We start from the raw sequence: 19,972 nt of genomic DNA on the forward strand, positions 1-19,972 counted from the left end.
GCTTTTAAAATTATCTTGCTCATTTAAAATTTATAAGCTCTCAAAGACAGTTTAACTCACCCATGTGAATTAAGATCAGCTAGAGAGACTTTGCTCTGGGTTGTCACCATCATCTGCAATGAAGATATCGTCTGTTAGAAATGTGTTTTTTTCCCTTGGAGTGGCATACGTATTGTGACACTCCAAAGGGAGATTCACCAGGCTTGCTCCACTTAAAACCTTTAGGGGATTGGTTAAAAAACACAGCTGGAATTTAGAAAATATGATCAATATTTATTTCTGGGACAAAAAATTGTCTTAATTTTGGAGCAACTATATTTCCTTAAAAACAGCAACACTTAAATGTGTTTGAAAAGTTATATTGGTGACCCATAGTTGGCTTTGCTCATCCTCACTTCTATTTCCTATTCACCTTCATCTGCCCATGATGGCAGAGTCATTCAATTGACATCACTGCCCAGAGGGGGGAGGGCAGGTGTGTGTGAGCAGACTAGTGGCTGCTGACCCATCTTCCTTGTTTCCATTGCCTCTTGTTCTTTCCTGTTCAGAAGGAAATGGTGGATTAGCAGTCAACAGTGATGAGGAGAGGAGGAGCAGAGTTAAAGACCCTGAAATGGAAGGCTTACTTCTGGGTTACGGGCTTTGGAAGGTACAAGGAATATCTGACTCAGTGCCATGCCTGAATAACCTTGTTAGTGATAGGAGGATGCAAAGTGCCAACATGGACCTAGAGAGAAAGTTGTAGTATTCTAATTTACTAGTGGACACACAAGCGTGGTAGGAAAAATATTTTTTTTTAAACAGCTCCTGTAAAAACCATTGCGGGCAAGGACTGTGTAAGCATCATTCCTTCATGCTGCCCAGACATGTTGGTGACAGAGAGTGGGGCACAAGGATAAGGACCTCCTGGAGTTGGGGGACAGTTTCATTAAACCTACTCCTTTTTATAGTGAGGGTGGATGGGACACTAAAAGAAACACATGGTAGCCAAGTGTGCAACTTGAACAATTGCTTTGTGGTTCTCTGCTTGTGAATAAAAAAAAAGAAAAGAAAGAAATGTCCACTGGGGAAATGGGTTGCTATTACCTGAATGTTCTATGAAGTTTCAGGGGCCTGTTTATTTGGATCTGGAGCTAAATGAAGTTGACCAAGTTATAAGTAAAGGTTCTTCTAATCTTGCAGCTAGATGGGAGAACTGGTTGAAGGAAGTCTGGCTTCTGGCCTGGCAGTTGTATGAATGTTGTTTAATGTGCCTCCTTGATACTTAAAAAAGTTACATGCAGAAAGGAAAGTAGAGTTAAGCTTTGGAACAGACAACTAAGCATTTTTATTTGGATGAACTATCAATATACCGTAATTCGGATCATGATATAATGTGTTTAGTGCTACACATTGGGCATCTCTAATACTGAATGCTAATTCCAATGTTGAATACCTGTCAAGTATAAATTGCCAAGAAAGGCTAGTTGTGGTTTGAATGATTCTTTTATTTTCTGTCCACATTTAGTGCCCTTATATTACAGAAATGCAAGTCACATGCTGGGTAGTGTTGCATTTCTGTTGAAACAATGTCAAAACAATTTACTGTGGGTGGAAAGGAATGAACAAAGCTAGCAGACAAAGCTTCATGCATCTGTTTCAACTTGCTAGGAAGGCAATATTGTTGAAGGGGATGTGATGAGCCCTGGAGGTTTGCTATCAAGGAAATGCAGTGTTTATCCATTTTCTTTATTATCCTTCGGGATTTCATTTATGATTTGTTCTAATTATCTGTTATAACAGTGAAAAAATAAATGCTATATAAGCCATGGACCACTCTTAATCATTACACAGCAAAGCACATGTCATCTTAATATTGTGGGGCAATTAAATTGAAATTGATAAGTGGTAGAACATGGTTGAAGACTTCCACACGGTCATGCACCTCATTTAAATGACCAGCCTGTGTGCTGTAGGGGTTTTGCCATGATCGGTAAGGAACTATGTATTGTTAAAAAGGTTGTGTACCATCCCCAATCCCTGCTGAGCAGTAGCAAGATTCCAGGGGTTCCAGGCAGCTACCCAGAGTTGTGTTTCCTTAAACAGTATGTTATAATACATTGTCAGCTGCAGTGCAATTCACTCCTTTCCCAAATGACTTTGGAGTAAAGTTAGCATTTGACACACCCTGCAGAGAACAGGGAAAGCATCTTAAGTCAAAAATTCCATGTTTACATCCAAAGGTTAAAGGCTTCCAGTAAGAAACATACTTAACTGGCCTGGTTTTGCTGTCTAGTCATCAGTAGTTCATTTTTAAAAATGTGTGCAAATGTGTTTGCTTTCTCATTTAAGTAAGTCTTTGAGGAATACTTGAAAATGTTACTGGGCTTACATATACTGCTTGTTGAATCCTTGCAATCTGAGAGAATTTGCAGAAGACCCAAAATATGTGGCTTACCAGTCAAGTCAGTTGCCCTGTTCTAAAAGTGTAATTTGCTGCACCAGCACTTCTAATAGCGTGTTTTCTTCTGCTTTTAGTGCAACAAAAGTGAGATTAATTCTTTTGTCATGCATATGTTTGTGAATTTTGGGAAAGGATGGTAGTAGATGAGTTTACAGTACAATCACATATTCCACACATTTAACTTACATGATTGAACACCGGCCAGTTAAAATTGCACAACTGGAATGTAATCAAGGTGGAGAGCTTAAAAGCTATTTTGGGGCCAGGTCCACTGTGTGAAAAAAGCTTTTAAAGGGCAAGGGCTGCTCTGTGTACAGGTTCTGGAAGTTCTGGGCATGCTCTCTCTCTTCCCTTCCCCCACTAGCCCACTGTTGCAAAAGTACTTTTAAGAAGAGAATTGCGGTGGTGGTGAAATTCAGGCTTTTTGAAAGTTCTGTATTTAAATTTCTCAGATTAGGTTACTCAATGTTTCTAAATTTGTAGAACACAATTGCATGTGTTTCGCTTTTCAGTCCAGGGTTTTCTTTACTCTTTTGGAATTCAGCATTGTTGAGATCTCCAGCCATTTTGAATACCAGTGGCTGGAAACCACAGGTGCCGGGTTGGGGGGGGGGAGTGCTCTTGTGCTTGGGTCCTGCTTGCAGGTTTCCTACAGGCACCTGGTTGGGCACTGTGAGAACGGGATGCTGGATTAGATGGGCCAATGGCCTGATCCAGCAGGTTCTTCATATGTTTTTCAAGTAGCATTGTTACATTGTTGTGGATTACTGAGGCATTCCCTTTATGCTTTGTGTGCGAGCACATTTGCTTAAATTCTTGAATAGCAAGACTCTGAATTCTAAGATAACATTCAGTATTTCGTGCTAAAAAAAGGACCTAGCAATCAAAACTGTCAAAAGGGAAAAGAAAAGCAGCATTCAGTAGAAATACAAAAAAAAATAAAAATGAATTGCATAAATTAGTATATAAAGCCCTTAACAATTTAGGACCAGTTTACCCACGAGATTGCCTTACCCTACATGTGCCCACTTGTCCTCTTCAGTCGGCAGAATTGGCATTACTACAGGTGCCATGTAGAACTCATTCCACATTTGTAAGAACTTGGTCATTTAGTGTGGCACTGCTTACACTTTGGAACTCCCTACCTATTGAGATCAAGCACCTCCACTGTGCTATTTTCAGTGCCTTCTAAAACCAAATTACCTCAACACCTGATTCACACAATAGCACAGCAGAGGGAGGGAGGGAGGGAGACAAATTATTTTTGCTGCTGAGTGATTCAGGGGGTCTGCAGGGTAGTGCAGCAGCAAAAGACTCGTATTTTACAGTCGCGCTACCCTGCAAGACCCCCTGAATCACCAGGCCAGGCAGGTGGAGATGTTAGGTGTCAAAGGTGGTGCTTTGACATCTCCATCTGGTTGCAAGAGGCCAGTTGCATGTTGCAAAATGTGACTAGCGCCCAACTGATTTCAAAACCTGGTCATATCTTACCTTGACTGGGCCTGATAGGAGTTGGAATGCTACAACATCTGGAGGGTCAGCACAGTTCTCTGTTATTTCTTTTATCATCCTTCAATAGTGAGTAATTTCCAAGTAAGGATTCCTTTATAGGGTTATGAGTAGTCATGCAGTGTATTTTAAACCTTACAAAACTAGAAATTAAAGTATTAAATGAGCAAATTTTTAAACAACGTTGACCTGCAGTGGTTAAGTGTGCATATGTTTGTAGGCAATGTCTGACAAGTTTGCCATAAATTCAAAAGTAAATTCTCCAGATGGGTTTTTAAGGAAGAAGATAATCAAACTGCATGAAGTTCTGTAAAAACCACACTTTTCTAGGGAAGAAGTAGCTGCTACAAGTTTATCTGGTCACCTGAGGTGTCTTTCTCCTTACAGTACTGGTAAAATTTAGTATAGCACAAGTAGACACCACTGACTTTCTGCTGTGGAGATAAAGAATGGAAAACTGCAGTGATGTTACATCACGTGTTGGCTGAGGAGGGGTGTGTGTACGGCTGGGCTTCTTCAGTCCTGTGTGTCTTGTAGCATCTAATCCTGCCCCAAGAGTCAATATGTTTGTGGCCTTGCCTATATAATTACCGTAAGTTTGATTTGTTTCTATTCCAGTTTTTCATATATGTTTTCTTGCCCCCATCTTTTAGGATCGGAAGCTGTCCAAATCGGAGAGGCAACGATTTAAGGAGGAGGCTGAAATGTTGAAAGGGCTTCAACATCCTAACATTGTTAGGTTCTATGATTCCTGGGAGTCTACTGTCAAGGGAAAGAAGTGTATTGTTCTGGTTACAGAACTTATGACATCTGGCACATTGAAAACGTGAGTATAGGCTTGCCAGAGCCATACACTAATGATGAACATGGATATCAAAATTACCAAAAAATAAATGAAAAGTTTTTGGTTTTTTGGGCAAAAGCCTTGTAAAAGCCATTGGATATATATTTGGATATATTGACCATTTCTGAGAAGGAGGTTCAGAATGATAGCTACTGTGTACTCTTTGGGCTTTAAATTACGAAACCTCTCAACCCATTGTCAGTGCTGTACTGTGAAGGAAGAAATGTTAATAGGCTTTAAGGTCCTACTTTGGCAAGTCATATCATGTCTCCTGTACAGCAAATGCTTGAAATTCCAGGCAAAATAAGCAGTAAGGGAGTCCTCTAGTGGTCAGTGAAGCACTCTTTGCTCTTCTCTATATTTTGATTCAGAATAGAATTATATATCAAATAAACTATGGGAAAGGACCATAAATATAGCATCTGCCTTGTATGCCGAAGGTCCCAAATTCAATTCCTGGCATCTCCAGGTAGGGCTGGGAGAGAACCCTGCCTGAATCCCTAGAGTGCTGCTGCCAGTCAGTGTAGATAATACTGACCCAGATGGACCTATGCTCTGACTTGGTATAAGGCAGCTTCCTATTTTCATAAGTTCATGTAATATAATTAAGAAATTCTTACTTAATTAAACTGTTTTTAAAATTAGAATTCCTTAATGGCAACTAGTTTTTGTGTGGAGGTACATTGTGAGGGAGAGTAGCTGTCAAGTTTGAAATCCTCTTAAATGAATGGAATCAGTGAGTTAGAGGAAAGGACTGTAGATAAGCTAGTCAAAGTATCCCAACTTGAGTTCTTTCTGAGGTCTACTGATACCCCAAAAAAGGATTAGTTAAAAAGTGGTAATAGGGTCAGTTACCAGGTCTGCCAGATTCCTTTTCAGAAACTGTGGATTTGGAGACCAATTGCTATTTTCATATCTCAACACTTTGATGAATCTCTTTATTTCCCAAATCAAAGACAACAGGATTAATTGAATTTACCTGGGTTGTAGTCGAAATTTGGCTGTCCATAATGGAATTAAGTTTAAATTGTGAGTGGTTTACTTCTGTCCAGGTACAGAAGCTTGTAATTAGTCTCTGTTGGCAACTTCTGTAGGCTTTATTATCAGCTTGCATGTGCAGTGACTGAGCACATGTAACCACCATTACAAATATCTTATTTGAGCAACAGCTGTATCTGCTAGCATCTTCTAAAACCCGCTTCCCCCCTTTCCCAAGCGAGCAAACCGTCAATCTTAGAAGTTATGGCTTAAAATAAACTTTAGTTAAACAAGCCTGCTTCATAAGCCTGATTTAAATTGGCTTAAATTGGTCAGAGATTAAGAATATAAGAAAAGCTCTGCTGGATCAGACCACTGGCTGATCTAGTCTAGCATCCTGTTCTCACAGTGGCCCAACCAGATGCCCATGGGAAGCCTGCAAGCAGGACCCAAATGCAATGGCATTCTATTCTCCTGTCAGCTATTACTACATTTCCTCTTTTGCCTGCTTTCTTGATTTCCTTATTCATCTCAGGATCTCCCCAAGCATTTAGATAAGGGAGGGTGATAGTACATACCCCATACTAAATTACTCATGGGGCCCACAATAATTTTGTGGACAAGCCTGCCTCTTTGGGGATTTCTAGTTGGCTTGATTCAATGTCCTCTTTGATGTACAGAGTGAAACCATCTCCACTACATCCTTCCCTGTCCTTACTATAGAGTCTATATCTGGAGATAACAATTTCCCACTACCTCCCTCCGTTCCACGAGGTTCCCATTATGCCCACTATATCAATGCTGTCTTTTAAGACCATACACTCCAGTTTGCCAACCTTGGCTCAGAAGCTTCTAACATTAGCTTATAAAGATTTACATACAGTGTCCATCTTCAAGTGTCTTTGGCCCTGGGGTGCTTTGGCCTTTCTGAATTGCTGACCTCTGCCCCTTCACCTAGTTCTCCAGCTCCACAGTTTAAATTTTCATCATTTCCCCCTCCCCCCAGCTTCATCTCAGGGGGGGGGGGATTTGTTCCAATCAGCTCCTGTTGGCACTTCCCCTGTAATCAGTTCAAAAGCTGCTATGCCATCTTTTCTTTTTCATTGTCAGTAGTCTGCTTCCACTCTGGTTCAAGTGGAGTCCATACCTTTTGTACAGGCTTGGCTTGCTGCAAAATGTTCCCCGGTGCTTATCAAATCCAGACCCCTCTTCCCACAACCAGTGTCTCAACCACACATTGGGATTGCTAGCCTGCACCACACTAGCTGGTCCTGTGTGTGGAACTGGTAGCATTTTGGAGAAAGCTACCGTATTTTTTGCACCATAACACTCACTTTTTTCCTCCTAGAAAGTAAGGGGAAATGTCTGTGCGTGTTATGGAGGGAATGCCTACGGGTGGCATGCCTACGGATTTTCCTCCTCTAAAAACTATGTGCGTGTTATGGTCGGGTGCGTGTTATAGAGCGAAAAATACGGTACATTGAATGTCCTGGCTTTCAGCATCCTATCTAGCAACCTAAAATTTGCTTCCAGGACTTTGTGACTACATTTCCCCCATGTCACTGGTGCAAACATGCACCATGACCACTGACTTCTCCCTAGTACTAACCACCTGTCTTAACTGTAGGCAGTGGGCAACACCTGCACCCTTTGCACCAGGTAGGCGGTTCACCATGCAATCTGTAGGCCTATCATAATGGCAACCATCTATGCTCCTAATTATTGAATAACCCACAACCAGGATCCATCCACCTCCTAGAAAAATATCCTTGGCACAAGAGGATACCAGCTTATCCAAGGAATGGGTTCCTTCTAATGTATTATTTCCCTCTACCTCAGAGCAATGACCTCCTTCCCTGAGACCCTCAACCTCTCTGACACCTGGGGAGCTTTCATTCTGGGAGTGGGCTGCATGTTAGATCTTCATGAGCCTAGAAGGTTGTTGCTGTGTTAGTCCTAGGAAATGGTTTATTGTTTTTGCAAGTTTTGATAAGGTAGTATTTATGTTACAGAAGTTCAGGACAAATGGGAAAGTAGATGATACTCAGCATTTCAGAGGTGGCTAGAAATGGAAATGCATTTAGTTACAGCAAGTACTTAAAAGATTTACAAGGACACTTGGAAGTGACTAAAACATTTGAATTAAAAGCCACATGTCACCCACATAAATTGAATTACAGATGCTATTTCACTTTCTCTGATAGATTTCAGTGATCTGTAAGCTCATTTTCGTTTGCTGCAACATATGATACTAGTTTACCTGCCAATCTGTTTAAACAGAATTAGCCAGTACTGGTATGCACTGCTTTCAAATTCAGAACAGTGCTTTGGTTCATTGTTGCTTTCCCTGGGTGAAATGGGGGAAGGAGCATAACTGCAGAATGTCAACTCAGAATGAAAAGAAGTTTTTGTTGGAAAGTGAATGACAGCTATGATGTCACTGTAGCAACCACTTAGCTATTGAAACATTAAATGAAGGAGCTCAGCCAGGAAGCCTTGGTTACAGTGTAAACTTGCCTTTACTTGACTGATGGTAATTAAGCTAACAAATGAAAAGATTTTTATGTTCTCCTTGAGACCTTGATCCTGTCCAATGACAATATCTGCACTAATTTTAAGAATTTTAGAAACGTATTTTTAGTTGGCATATTCTGTATTGTGATTCTCTCCCCACTACCCTTTATCTAAATGTGAGTAAGGTGTCAGTGCTTCCAGAAGCATTTTGCTCCTCCTTGAAAATCTGGTGGGAAAAGTTATTTTTGTGTGCCTTGACAAGCCCATTGTCCTGTGAACAAACCTCATTATACCCCAGTTAGCTTCCAGGAAAATAATTTAATTTCTTAGTTCAGCCTTTAGCAATACCTCTTCCCCCCACCAACCTTTCCTCTATATTAATAGGTTTCCTCCTTTCCATGTAACGTGCAATGTTCAAAGGTTGCTTCCCATGTCACCCCCCATGACAGGTGTTTGGGATTCTGTGGCTAGCTTGGATGCCATTATTATATGACCTTACAATAGATGCTTATCGTGATTATTCCACAACAATTCAGTGCATGTTCTGATCTCTGCTTATCCTCTTCATTGTAAGAGCATGTCTTGATAGAATAATTTGGACAGCTGCCAGTTCTGGATGATTGATACTAATCCCCATTGCTACAATTTCTGTAGTTCGAAAGGAGGGACTTTGAAATCACATTTCAAACATTAATCCTGGTGTGAAAACTGCCCTGTAAAAAGCGTCTGAGAGATGGTTTCAGAGGGAAATTGGAGTTCAGCTTGGAATAAGAGTTGAGAAGAGGAGGATATTAGAAGGAAAGTATGAGTATGAAGGGCTCATGGGAGACTGGGAGAGGAAACTGCTGGTGTACATGTTCTGATTTGATTTCTTGGCTGAGATACCCTTTGAGTATTTTGCTGCTCGCATAATATCACTCAGGTTTTTGTGCCCATTGCACAAGATACATCTTAAGAGAGGCAGTTTGGCTCAGCTATAGTGTCTTTGCTTACATTCTTGGCTCTTAAAACATACTTGTCTGTTGCCAATTCTCTTCTCTTAAAGGCTTTGGGCCCCAACTTTTCCTGCCAGGGATGCTGACTTTTCAAATATTATCCTAAGCTGGTATCACTTCTGAAGTCTCTTGAAAATGGAGCATTTGCAGGAAGTGTAACAGCTAGGTTTTAAGTAAAATTAATTGATGTAAAGCTAATTGCTTAAAAAGACAAAAAAATTATTACAGCATGTACAGAAAACTGAATGGATACTTAAAATTATTTTAGTTAAAATTATTTTAGTTTCCTGTGAAAAAGAGAAACTGCTTTGAGGTAGTGAATGTGCTTATTTTGCCCTGCTTTTGAAAAACATATAAAGATGAAATGGGACGAAGGAAGAGTTTTCCTATGTGCTTTTCAAGACTTCAGGCAACTGATTAGAAAATGGAGTAATTAGGAGGAAAGGAAAGAAAGGGAAATAATGATCTTCTAGGACAGGCATGTCCAACCAGTCAATTGCAATCTACTGGTCGATTGTGGGATTGCAACCCCCCCCCCCGCAAGCCCAACAACTCTGATGGAGCCTCCTCAAAAAGAGCTCGACAACTCTTGCCACTCCCTCCCACCCAAAGAAAGCTGACAATGGATAGATCACTTCTAGTTTTTTTATACTGGGAGTAGATCGCAGTCACTTGGGAGTTGGGCATGCCTGTTCTAGGATACTGAGGGGATGAATGAAGAATGGCCAGCAGAGAAAGAAGGGTTGCCAAAGTCAGTAGAGAAAAAGCATGTGTGCACACATGGATCCAGTAAAACAGATCTTCTTGAAATCGCATTTATTGTTTCAGAGGTTATTTACACCCTGCTCCCCTCAAAATCAAATATAAATCTGAGGTGTCAATCCTTATGGAACCTCATAATTTGTGCATGGGATCACCTCAAGAGTATTGTCAAATCATAGTCTACCTGTGTCACAGATGTGTTCTGTGATTTGATTGCGACTTTGTTATCATGTTATGTAAAAATCATGAAGATATATGGGAATCTGTTCCTTAGGCATGTTTTTGTGGTGATGGCAAGCACTGTCACTGTGATTTTTACTGTGCAACCTACTACTAAAATACATTACTAGTGCAAGGGAACCTCATATAAAATCATGCACATTAAAAAAAGATTTGTTTTAATTCTACTGAATCTCAACTTTTACCCAGAACCCAAAGAATATGAAAGAGAGGGAGTGTGTGCTTATGTGAGCATGTGCACATGCATGTATTTTCTGGAGAAGGGAGTTGAGGAAAAGCACCAGAGGTGGGTTGCTCCTATACCACACACTCTCAAAATTTCAAATGTGCCCACAGGTTCAGAAAGATTGGTGGCCCCTGGATTCTAACTCATGAGCCAATCAGTTCAGTGTATTGGTTTATATAAAATGCTGCAGGTGTAGTTATTCTTTTTGTGAAGGAGCACTGCTGTGCAGTTTCTATTACCTCTGAAAAGGAAGACTGGTTTTCAGTACTCCCAATACTTCTCTTTGCCCTATGTTCTTTTTCTGGAGGTGTGGAGTTTGGCTCATATGAAAGCCTGCTTTTGGTACGAGCTGTTTGTTTGATGTTTGTAGTTCACTTGTGGCATTCCAACAGCATGGACTTCAAGATGAAGCTTGAAGCTTATTTTTATTCCTCTGGCTCTTTCCCTAGGTACTTAAAAAGGTTTAAAGTGATGAAAATCAAAGTACTTCGAAGCTGGTGCCGGCAAATACTGAAGGGTTTGCAGTTCTTGCACACGCGTACTCCTCCCATTATCCACCGTGACTTGAAGTGTGACAACATCTTTATTACTGGCCCCACAGGATCAGTCAAGATAGGAGACTTGGGTCTGGCAACCTTGAAGCGGGCTTCCTTTGCCAAGAGTGTGATAGGTAAGCTTCTGGTTTTGTTTTAGCAGTTCTTACTTGAAAATTTGTCTAATAGAATTTTCCAATTCTCACAAAGCAAAAAAATGAAATGGAAAAAAACTTCATCCCTGAAAATTCTGGAGTTTTAGGTCTCATAAAATATGGGTCCCTGATATTAGTATTCTCCTAAAGAATCTTCTCAAGGTGTGTAGGCTCTTTCACTTAGCAGAACACTTGATAAAACCAAAGTATTTCCATCCTTTGAAATAACTGTTCTGAACTGGGATTAAGGGGAAGCACAGAGTTTTGAATGAAAATTCTTTTTTTAAAAATACAAACCTCTGCCTTATACCTAAAATTTCTGGGCTGCTGCATTTAAGTACCCTACAATAGCTTTGTCAGCTGGTCTGAAACTATGACCAGATAATTGGTTTTAACAGCTCTGTTCTGCTATTTGTTTTGTGAAGGATGCAAGCTAACAAGGGAAAAGATGGTCCTTTTTAGTCTGTATCTGCTAGTGTGTGTGTTTTTAGAATGCAATCTACAGCTATTTCTGAAGTTCTGTTTTCAGAAGTTGTAATACCTGATTTTAACAATACAAATTCACATTTGCAAATATCTTGGCCTTTGTGACAATGAAACATTTCCTGCTTTCCAGCCAGTCTAGAAACAACTAATGTTAGTGGAAAGGGGAGAATATTCAGTGGGAAATGACCAACTTCCTTAACATAGCAGTCTCTTTTCCATATGTTATGATCAACTTTCAATTGGAAAACTGCCATATTCTGACTTTTTTGAACAATTGAATTAGTATGCTCCCTTTCAGTTAAGGCTGGAACACCACTGAATCATGGGAAGATGGATAGGGAAGTAAAAAATGATTGATTGGTAAATTTGCATACAATCTGGTTTGTTTGCAGGAAATAATTCTCTGCTTATTGGTAATTTCTGGCTCTTACATATCTCTGATTCATATAGTGCAGGTTTCTGTGAAATGGAAGGGTGCATTGGTTTGATACATCAGGGATAATACACCTCCTACAAATTGATTTTAAAATTAGGATTTATTGAATCTCGCCCTCTGTGCCTATAACTCAATCTCTCTATATTTCTGAGTATTTTTGCCTGTAGGATGTCCCTCACTATTTCCTGTATCTGCAGTAGGCCTATAAAATGTACTGCAGGTGAAATGGTAAGTATGTAAAAAGGGCTCTGGTGAGTGGCCTTTGCAGAACATTTTTGAAAAATTAATTTTTAAGAAACCTTTATTCATAAGCACAGGGTTTTTCATTGCAAGGCTTTGTTTAAAGTGACACTAAACAGAAGTAAATGGAGTGTTACGGGTCAGAGACTAGCTGTGGACTCTTTCCAGTACTAATTTTTTACAGCAGAGGGCAGGCAGGGATGCTGAAACAAGCCTCATACCTCCTTTCTCACAAGGAGGAAAGGTAAGTGTGTCTAACAAGTATTTGGTTTGTAGTCTAGCTAGTCTCTTACTTTATTTTTCTCCATTTATCTTCAGCCTGGGATTCAATCATATACCATTATGACTAAAATCTTCATATGTTCCCCCTGATTCTGTTCCATTATAATATATATAAATGGTGAACATAAAAACCTTTAACTGTTGGTTCCTCACTTCTTGCAAAGGCCTTGCAATGGAAGACCCATGGGATACATTGATGAAACAGAGTGACTGAGGGTGTCCTCCCTCTTCTTTTTGCTTCCACTTCTTCTTTTCTCACAGGTCTACCCGTCTACTCCCTTCTTCGGTGAGTAACGCCAGCAGCCTCTGCTCGCTTTGAGACATTTAGAGTCTGAATCGTTCTTTTAATTTAAGGTACCCCAGAGTTCATGGCACCCGAGATGTATGAGGAGAAATACGATGAATCCGTTGATGTATATGCTTTTGGGATGTGTATGCTTGAGATGGCTACGTCTGAATATCCTTATTCTGAGTGTCAAAATGCTGCACAGATCTACCGTCGAGTGACCAGCGTAAGTCTCCTATAACCCTCTACAATTGTAGAGCTCCTACCACAGCTAACAAAAGATGTCTTCCTTCAGTGATAGAGGATGGGTAGCTTTGCAGGAGAGAAAAAGAAAAGAAAGCACACACTTGGGAAAATGTAGAAGCTCTCTTTCCTAGCTCTGCATGAAATGCAAGAGGTTGAATGCTACAAAAAGGAAGAGCCACAGCCCACACTTAAAGCTCAGGTAGAAATCAGTTATTTAATCCTACTGTTCATTGGCATTCATTCAGGAAAAGTTGTGTAACCAGGTACTGTACCAAACTAAAATTGGATATTGGTGGAAATCTTTTGACCCTGTCAGTTTTTTCTTCATTACAAAACATTAACTTGAACATTAGCTCTTGATCTGAACAAATATGTTAGAGAATGAAAGAATTATAGGCATGTGTTGCTTAACTGGGATTCTAAATACTTGTTTAAACAAGCTGTAAGTAAAAGTTTAAAATACTTTTGTCCTACCATTCAAGGAAATATTATTTTCCGTTGGTTTCCAGTAGAAATATCCATATTTCTGGTTCAAGTCTTGCCATGCTTGCACAAATATAGCTAAAGCTACCACCTTCCTATGAGGGATAAACAGACTGGGGTAAGCTTGAGGTTTGTGAGGGTGCAAAAAAATAAGTGGTGGGAAGAAGCTCCGCTCCCAAAAACAACACCCAGGGAGAATTCAGTGGCTATAAAAAGCATTAGTAAAACCATTAAGCATTAGTAACGTAGCTGAGATTGAGCCCAAGTGTTTCCACCAGGTCCATGAAGATGGGGGAGGGCAGCTGGGTACACTTTCTCCGGGCCCTGGAGGGCTAAGCTGACCAGGGGGGCAACCCAGGACCAGCTTCTTTTTTGTTTTTGAGTTTATAACTATAACAAGACTCCCACCCCAGACCTCAGGTAAGCTCTGCATGGGGCTGATTCCACCCCATGCCCCCCCCCAAATTGGTGGGAACCAAAATGGAGAAAACTACCCACCACATAGAAGCCTCACTGATGTGCATCTGCACGACTCATTGTTCTAGACTTGCACTCCTTAGAACAGTGACTCGAGCAGAAATACCCAGGAGATGGCCTCCTTCGAGTGTGGCAAATTCATAGCCTTGCACATGAATAGGAAACCTTTCCGAGTTCAGTAGCAAAGTGTGCCTCTCATATTCAGGGGGAAATAATGTGTCTCCACAGTTAAGAAACTTTGGGGGGAAATTGATGAAAATGGATGCGAGATTCAGCCTGTGTTCAGTAAACAGTGCCTTTTGATATTAACTCATAGTATTAAAAAATAATTTATCAGAGCACCAACCAGTGCCAGTTGAGATAATTCCTCTGGGAAGGGGCTTCCTCACTCAGTGCAGCAGCACCATCACAGGCAGCAGATTTTTTCCATTTCAGTCACAAAGGAGGTGGGAGTTAAGGATAGTCAGCTGGTCTCAACTAGGCCTGAATGGGACATGCGCTCCCTTGCAAACACAGCCTTTGAATTATTCTGGCTTTTTCTTCCTTGTTGGTGACTTCACTGCAGCTGCCTCCCTGAGCTACCTATAGGATGTTGCATCCCCCTCAATCTCCTTCTCAAAAGTCCACCTTTTCTATGAAGCCTTTGACACAACCACATTATCTGTGGAAGCTAAGCCTAAGTGCAAATGAATTGAATACATTTTTCTACTTCCTTCCTCTATTGTTTGGCTTGTGTAGGATTTTAAACTTCTTGGGGCAGGAACCAGCTGTCTTTTTTCTCTGTAAAGCACCATGCACACTGATGACACTGAGTGCAGGCCTACCTTTTAAAATAATAAACTGAATAGAATGCAATGAACTTTATTATTAAAGTTTCTGTTTGTATTTTTTTCTTTTAGCTGATGTTCTGTAGTACTGAAATTTTAACTCTGAAAATTGGTGTCTCTTATGTTGGTGACTCCAAGACTCCAGGTAGCAGTGAGCAGCATCTTGTTTTGATGGTGGGGTTGCCTAGGGGTTTGGCTCCCCACCCCCTCCCCACCTTCACCCTAGAATGGAATTTCCCTTGTCACCCTCATCAGAGGGCTATGAAATGTGCACTAAAGTGGGATAAATTTGGACATACTGTGGGACCTTGGGGGAAGGGTGGGTGATTAATAATAATAAGTGGGTGTGATTGTGCAGAGCAGAGGGAAAGCTTTGGTATACTGGGGCAAGTTAGAAAGAGGAAGATCAAGCCTTGTATGCAGGCCAAATTTGGTTCAGGGTGGCATACACATTGCAGATTTAGGCATACCGGTAACCCACAACATGAAGGGTCAAGTTAGAAAAGAGAATCAGAGACTATAATCCATTTCATTTCACTTTTGCCTTTTAAATTCATTCATAGGAAATAGAGTTTCTGTAACGTTCCTGAAACCGGGAATGATTCTATTGGGTTTACAACTGAGCAGGGCAAAAAGCTATTAAAGTTCAGCAGAAACAGTTTAAGGGAAACCAACTTCATTATTTACATGAGCTAAATAAAGAGAACCAAAAGCAAGACAACACTACCAGTAATGCAGTTGCAGAAATCAGGATAGTTATTGTTTCCCCTTTACTTTGTCTTTCCTCTCTGCATGAGTGTTTGTATGTCAAACAGCAAAGATCTGAGGATCAGAAATCAGACTTGTAACAGTACAGGCAAAAGTAATTTATTTTAATCCTTTGTGAATACAGTGAGTAATACAACTTCCAAGCTACTTCAGAAGTATGCACAGCTCCTGGGGCTAAAACGTTAGGTATGCTGGCCTCCTGTATTTCCATACAAATGTGTGTAAAAGATCCAGGTTTATTGCTAATCTCCCAGGGCTACACTAAATACTTAACCATGAATGGATACAAGTTGTTTTGGAGTTTGGTACTTGTTAAAGGACAAACTGTCCTTGAGTTTCCTGCATCTTTTTTAACCTTTCAAATCTCTGCATGGAAGCTGTTTTTGAACATCATGCTAAACCATAGTTTAGCATGAAGTGAATGAGCCTAGGTGAGCCTCAGGCTTGCATTCTCCTCTTCTCTCACTCAGGTGGGCAGAGGTTTGAAAGCTTTGGCTTTACTAGTTTGTTCCATCCAATCTGGTAAACATTAATGTTCCTTGAAACAAGTTGGCTTGTTTCAAACATCATAGTTCTCATTAAGCAGTTTGTTGATCTGGATGAAGTGACAAATAATGAAGAAGTGGAAGCATCTGACTGCTCTCAGCTGTGTGGAGGAGGCGAGAGATCATGTATGTGTGAGACTAAGGCTCACCTAAGCTCGTTCGTGTCACTTAAGCTACAGTATAGTGTAGGAGTGTGGAATTTATGCCACTCCAAAGTAGCTGGACTGTCAGCTCACATCAGTCCAAGCTATTGTGGTTAATGGTAAAGGATGATGAGTGTTGTAGTCTAGCAATATCTGGAGTGCCGCAGGTTCCCCATGCCTGGTTCAGCACAATGTCCAAACTTGGCCTGAGTCCGTTATATGGGACTAGCATTTTTGTTTCATAGCTCTTCTGGTGATGCAGCTTTTCTGTATTTCCTGTAGGGTTGTTTGGTACAATTCAGCATTACCATATTTTTCACCCTATAGGACGCACCAGCCCCATAGGATGCACCTAGTTTTTTTGGGGGGGAAATCAAGGGAAAAAAAATTATTTCCCCCCCAGGTTTGCACAGCCATCCCCAAGCTAGAAGAGGGAGACGGAGTGCTCCGTCTCCCTCTTCTGCCTTCAGGGACAGCCTCCCTAGCCTCTGTGGGGCAGCGGCTTGCCCCGCTGTACCCCGAGCTATAGGGCTGGCGATGGGGAGAAGCAAGCTTGCTTCTCCCCCCCACCAGCCTCCAGATCAGGTCCGGGAATAGCGGGGTGGCGGCGCTGCGTCTCCCCGCTATCCCCCGAGCTTGTGGGGCTGGCGGGGGGGAGAAGCAAGCTTGCTTCTCTCCCCCCCCCGCCAGCCTTCAGATCAGGTTGGGGAATAGCGGGGTGGCCGTGCTCCGCCTCCCCGCTATCCCCCGAGCTTGTGGGGCTGGCGGGGGGGGGGAGAAGTAAGCTTGCTTCTCCCCCCCCCCGTCAGCCTCCAGATGAGGTCGGGGAATAGTGGGGTGGCGGCGCTCCGCCTCCCCTTTATCCCCCGAGCTTGTGGGGCTGGCGGGGGGAGAAGTAAGCTTGCTCCCCCCCCCGCCAGCCTCCAGACCAGATTGGGGAATAGTGGGGTGGCGGCGCTGTGCCTCCCCACTATCCCCCGAGCTTGTGGGCTGCAGGCTGCTGCCCGCAAGCCTTGCGAGCCCGTGGGACCTCCCGCCGGGCTTGCAAGGCTTGCGGATAGCTTCCTGAAGCCTGGAGAGCGAGAGGGGTCGGTGCGCACTGACCCCTCTCGCTCTCCAGGCTTCAGTAAAAGCCTGCATTCGCCCCATTGGACGCGCACACATTTCCCCTTCATTTTTGGAGGGGAAAAAGTGCGTCCTATAGGGCGAAAAATACGGTAATTGGTTCAGTGCATTAGATATTGCCCAGAATTTCCATGTAAGAGTGCTGCTTTCCACAATGTGTGGAAGGTAAGGTAGATTCAGATAATTGGAGTGATTTCAGTGATTCCAAGGTTTAGTTAATTGTATGAAGTTAACTTCAATTGTTCACATAAGCAATAGGTTTTATTTATGGACAACCTAATATGTACATAGAATCATAGAATCATCTTAAAATAACACATAGAATCATCTTAAAATAACACATCTGTCTTAAAATGTTAGGCTTTATGTTTAAGTTCTAGGATTCATTCATTAAGAACCTCGTTATTTGACATTTTCATCCCAATATTATGGATGTTTGCTCAGGAGGAAATCCCATTAAGTTCAGGAAGACTCCAGTAACCACCTCACAGAAGTAGTCCAGGAGGATACTGCTGTCGTTGGTATAAAAAATTTTCAACAGATTGAAAAGCAAGAGCCAGAGATGTATTCTCCTTGCCCTAGTTCTTGGTACAGGTCATCAGGGCAACACAGGCTGATTTAGTCACCAAACCAAGCCTGATTCCAGATAGAACTGGATCCAGATAGTTTGTACTCAAGGACTGCTTCTCCCCATATGAACCAACTCAAACCATGCTAACATCATCTGAAGCCCTTCTTTGTGTGCTTCTTCCATGAGAGGTCTGGAGGGTGGCAACACAAGGACAGGCCTTTTCTGTGGTGGCTCCCTGTTTGTGGATTGCTGTTCCCAGGAGGCTCATCTGGTGCCTTCTTTAAAACCAAATGAACAAACAAACTGAACCAAATGAACAAACCATATGAATGAACAAACCAAATGAACAAACAAAAAAAAAACCCCAAATGAGCCAAATCCAAATGAACAAACAAAATATCCTGCAGCTCCTTTGCTACCACCTTGCCCAAGAAGCGAGTATTGGTGACCAGGTGGTACTTATTGTAAACCTCTTCAAGAGTGAATGTGCCAGCAAGCCCCATTTCATTGCACAGTAGCATGTTCTCCACACCCTGGACTGACCTAATCAGTCCCCCACCCCACCTGGCTTTCATCAGCCAGAATGGGTAGCGTTCAAGAGAGCTTGTTCCATCATTGCAAGAGTCATGCCCACCTTCACAGTTGACTGTGAAGAGCCAAAGGTCTCCAGTTCAGTGCGTTTTTTTAAAAAAATGAAACTCTGCAGAGGTCTATGGCAGTTTTAAACTATTTAAAGGTGGCCGAAACATGTTGAGTGTGTTTTGCTCCTGATGGTTCTTGAATCTGTACTATATAAAGAGACCATGTTATCTATTATGCTATTCTGCTTTGTTATTGTAGCACTGAATTTTGCTACTGACCCATGTCCTCATTGAACTTAGGGCCAAGATAGTGATATGTTAAATGTTTGAATGCATTTAACTTGCTGACTTCTCTCCCCCTCCCATGTTGTTGTTTAGTCGTTTAGTCGTGTCCGACTCTTCATGACCCCATGGACCAGAGCACGCCAGGCACTTCTGTCTTCCACTGCCTCCCGCAGTTTAGTCAGATTCATGCTGGTAGCTTCGAGAACACTATCCAACCATCTTGTCCTCTGTCATCCCCTTCTCCTTGTGCCCTCCATCTTTCCCAACATCAGGGTCTTTTCCAGGGAGTCTTCTCTTCTCATGAGGTGGCCAAACTATTGGAGTCTCAGCTTGAGGATCTGTCCTTCCAGTGAGCACTCAGGGCTGATTTCCTTAAGAATGGAGAGGTTGGATCTTCTTGCAGTCCATGGGACTCTCAAGAGTCTCCTCCAGCACCATAATTCAAAAGCATCAATTCTTCGGCGATCAGCCTTCTTTATGGTCCAGCTCTCTCTTCCATACATCACTACTGGGAAAACCATAGCTTTAACTATACGGACCTTTGTTGGCAAGGTGATGTCTCTGCTTTTTAAGATGCTCTCTAGCTTTGTCATTGCTTTTCTCCCAAGAAGCAGTCCACCTCCCATAAGATGCCATTAATGCCAATACCTGCTTCATCGGTACTGCAATGTTTGTGGGGAATAATTAAATCTCTCCTCCCCATACTCTGCAGTTGTGCTCTCCCTGTGCCTTTAAAAACTTTTTTGAAAAGTTTGGCTGTCATCATGAATTTAATGTTTTGTCTAGCTTGACTGTTGGCCATTTTTTTGTACATGTTTGCCCATATAACGCCACTAATTGTCTAGGAATGAAACTGGGCTGAATAGATTTAATCTGGTATTTTAGAATGATCAGTTCCCACATGCGTTTTCCCCACTTAATGCAAACAGCTATCACAAATGAAACATTATAGATGGCATTTCCATATGACTGTACTTTCTAGGAAGGAAGTT

The 19,972-nt window shown here is 41.7% G+C and overlaps 1 protein-coding gene across 12 annotated transcripts in view; it reads left to right on the forward strand.

Annotated features, from left to right (window-relative positions):
- The window catches only part of WNK1 (WNK lysine deficient protein kinase 1), a 107,836-nt gene that overhangs the window by 28,149 nt on the left and 59,715 nt on the right, over positions 1-19,972 (forward strand). For all 12 annotated transcript variants that reach the window (XM_082240297.1, XM_082240293.1, XM_082240298.1 and 9 more), the window contains exons 2-4: positions 4,606-4,778; positions 10,961-11,181; positions 12,998-13,155. In XM_082240297.1, coding sequence (XP_082096423.1) covers positions 4,606-4,778; positions 10,961-11,181; positions 12,998-13,155 — 552 coding nt within the window. The remainder of the gene's footprint in view (positions 1-4,605; positions 4,779-10,960; positions 11,182-12,997; positions 13,156-19,972) is intronic.

This window comes from Podarcis vaucheri (assembly GCF_965113315.1).
Source record: "Podarcis vaucheri genome assembly, chromosome: 10".
In the NCBI taxonomy this organism is placed as follows: Eukaryota; Metazoa; Chordata; class Lepidosauria; order Squamata; family Lacertidae; genus Podarcis; species Podarcis vaucheri.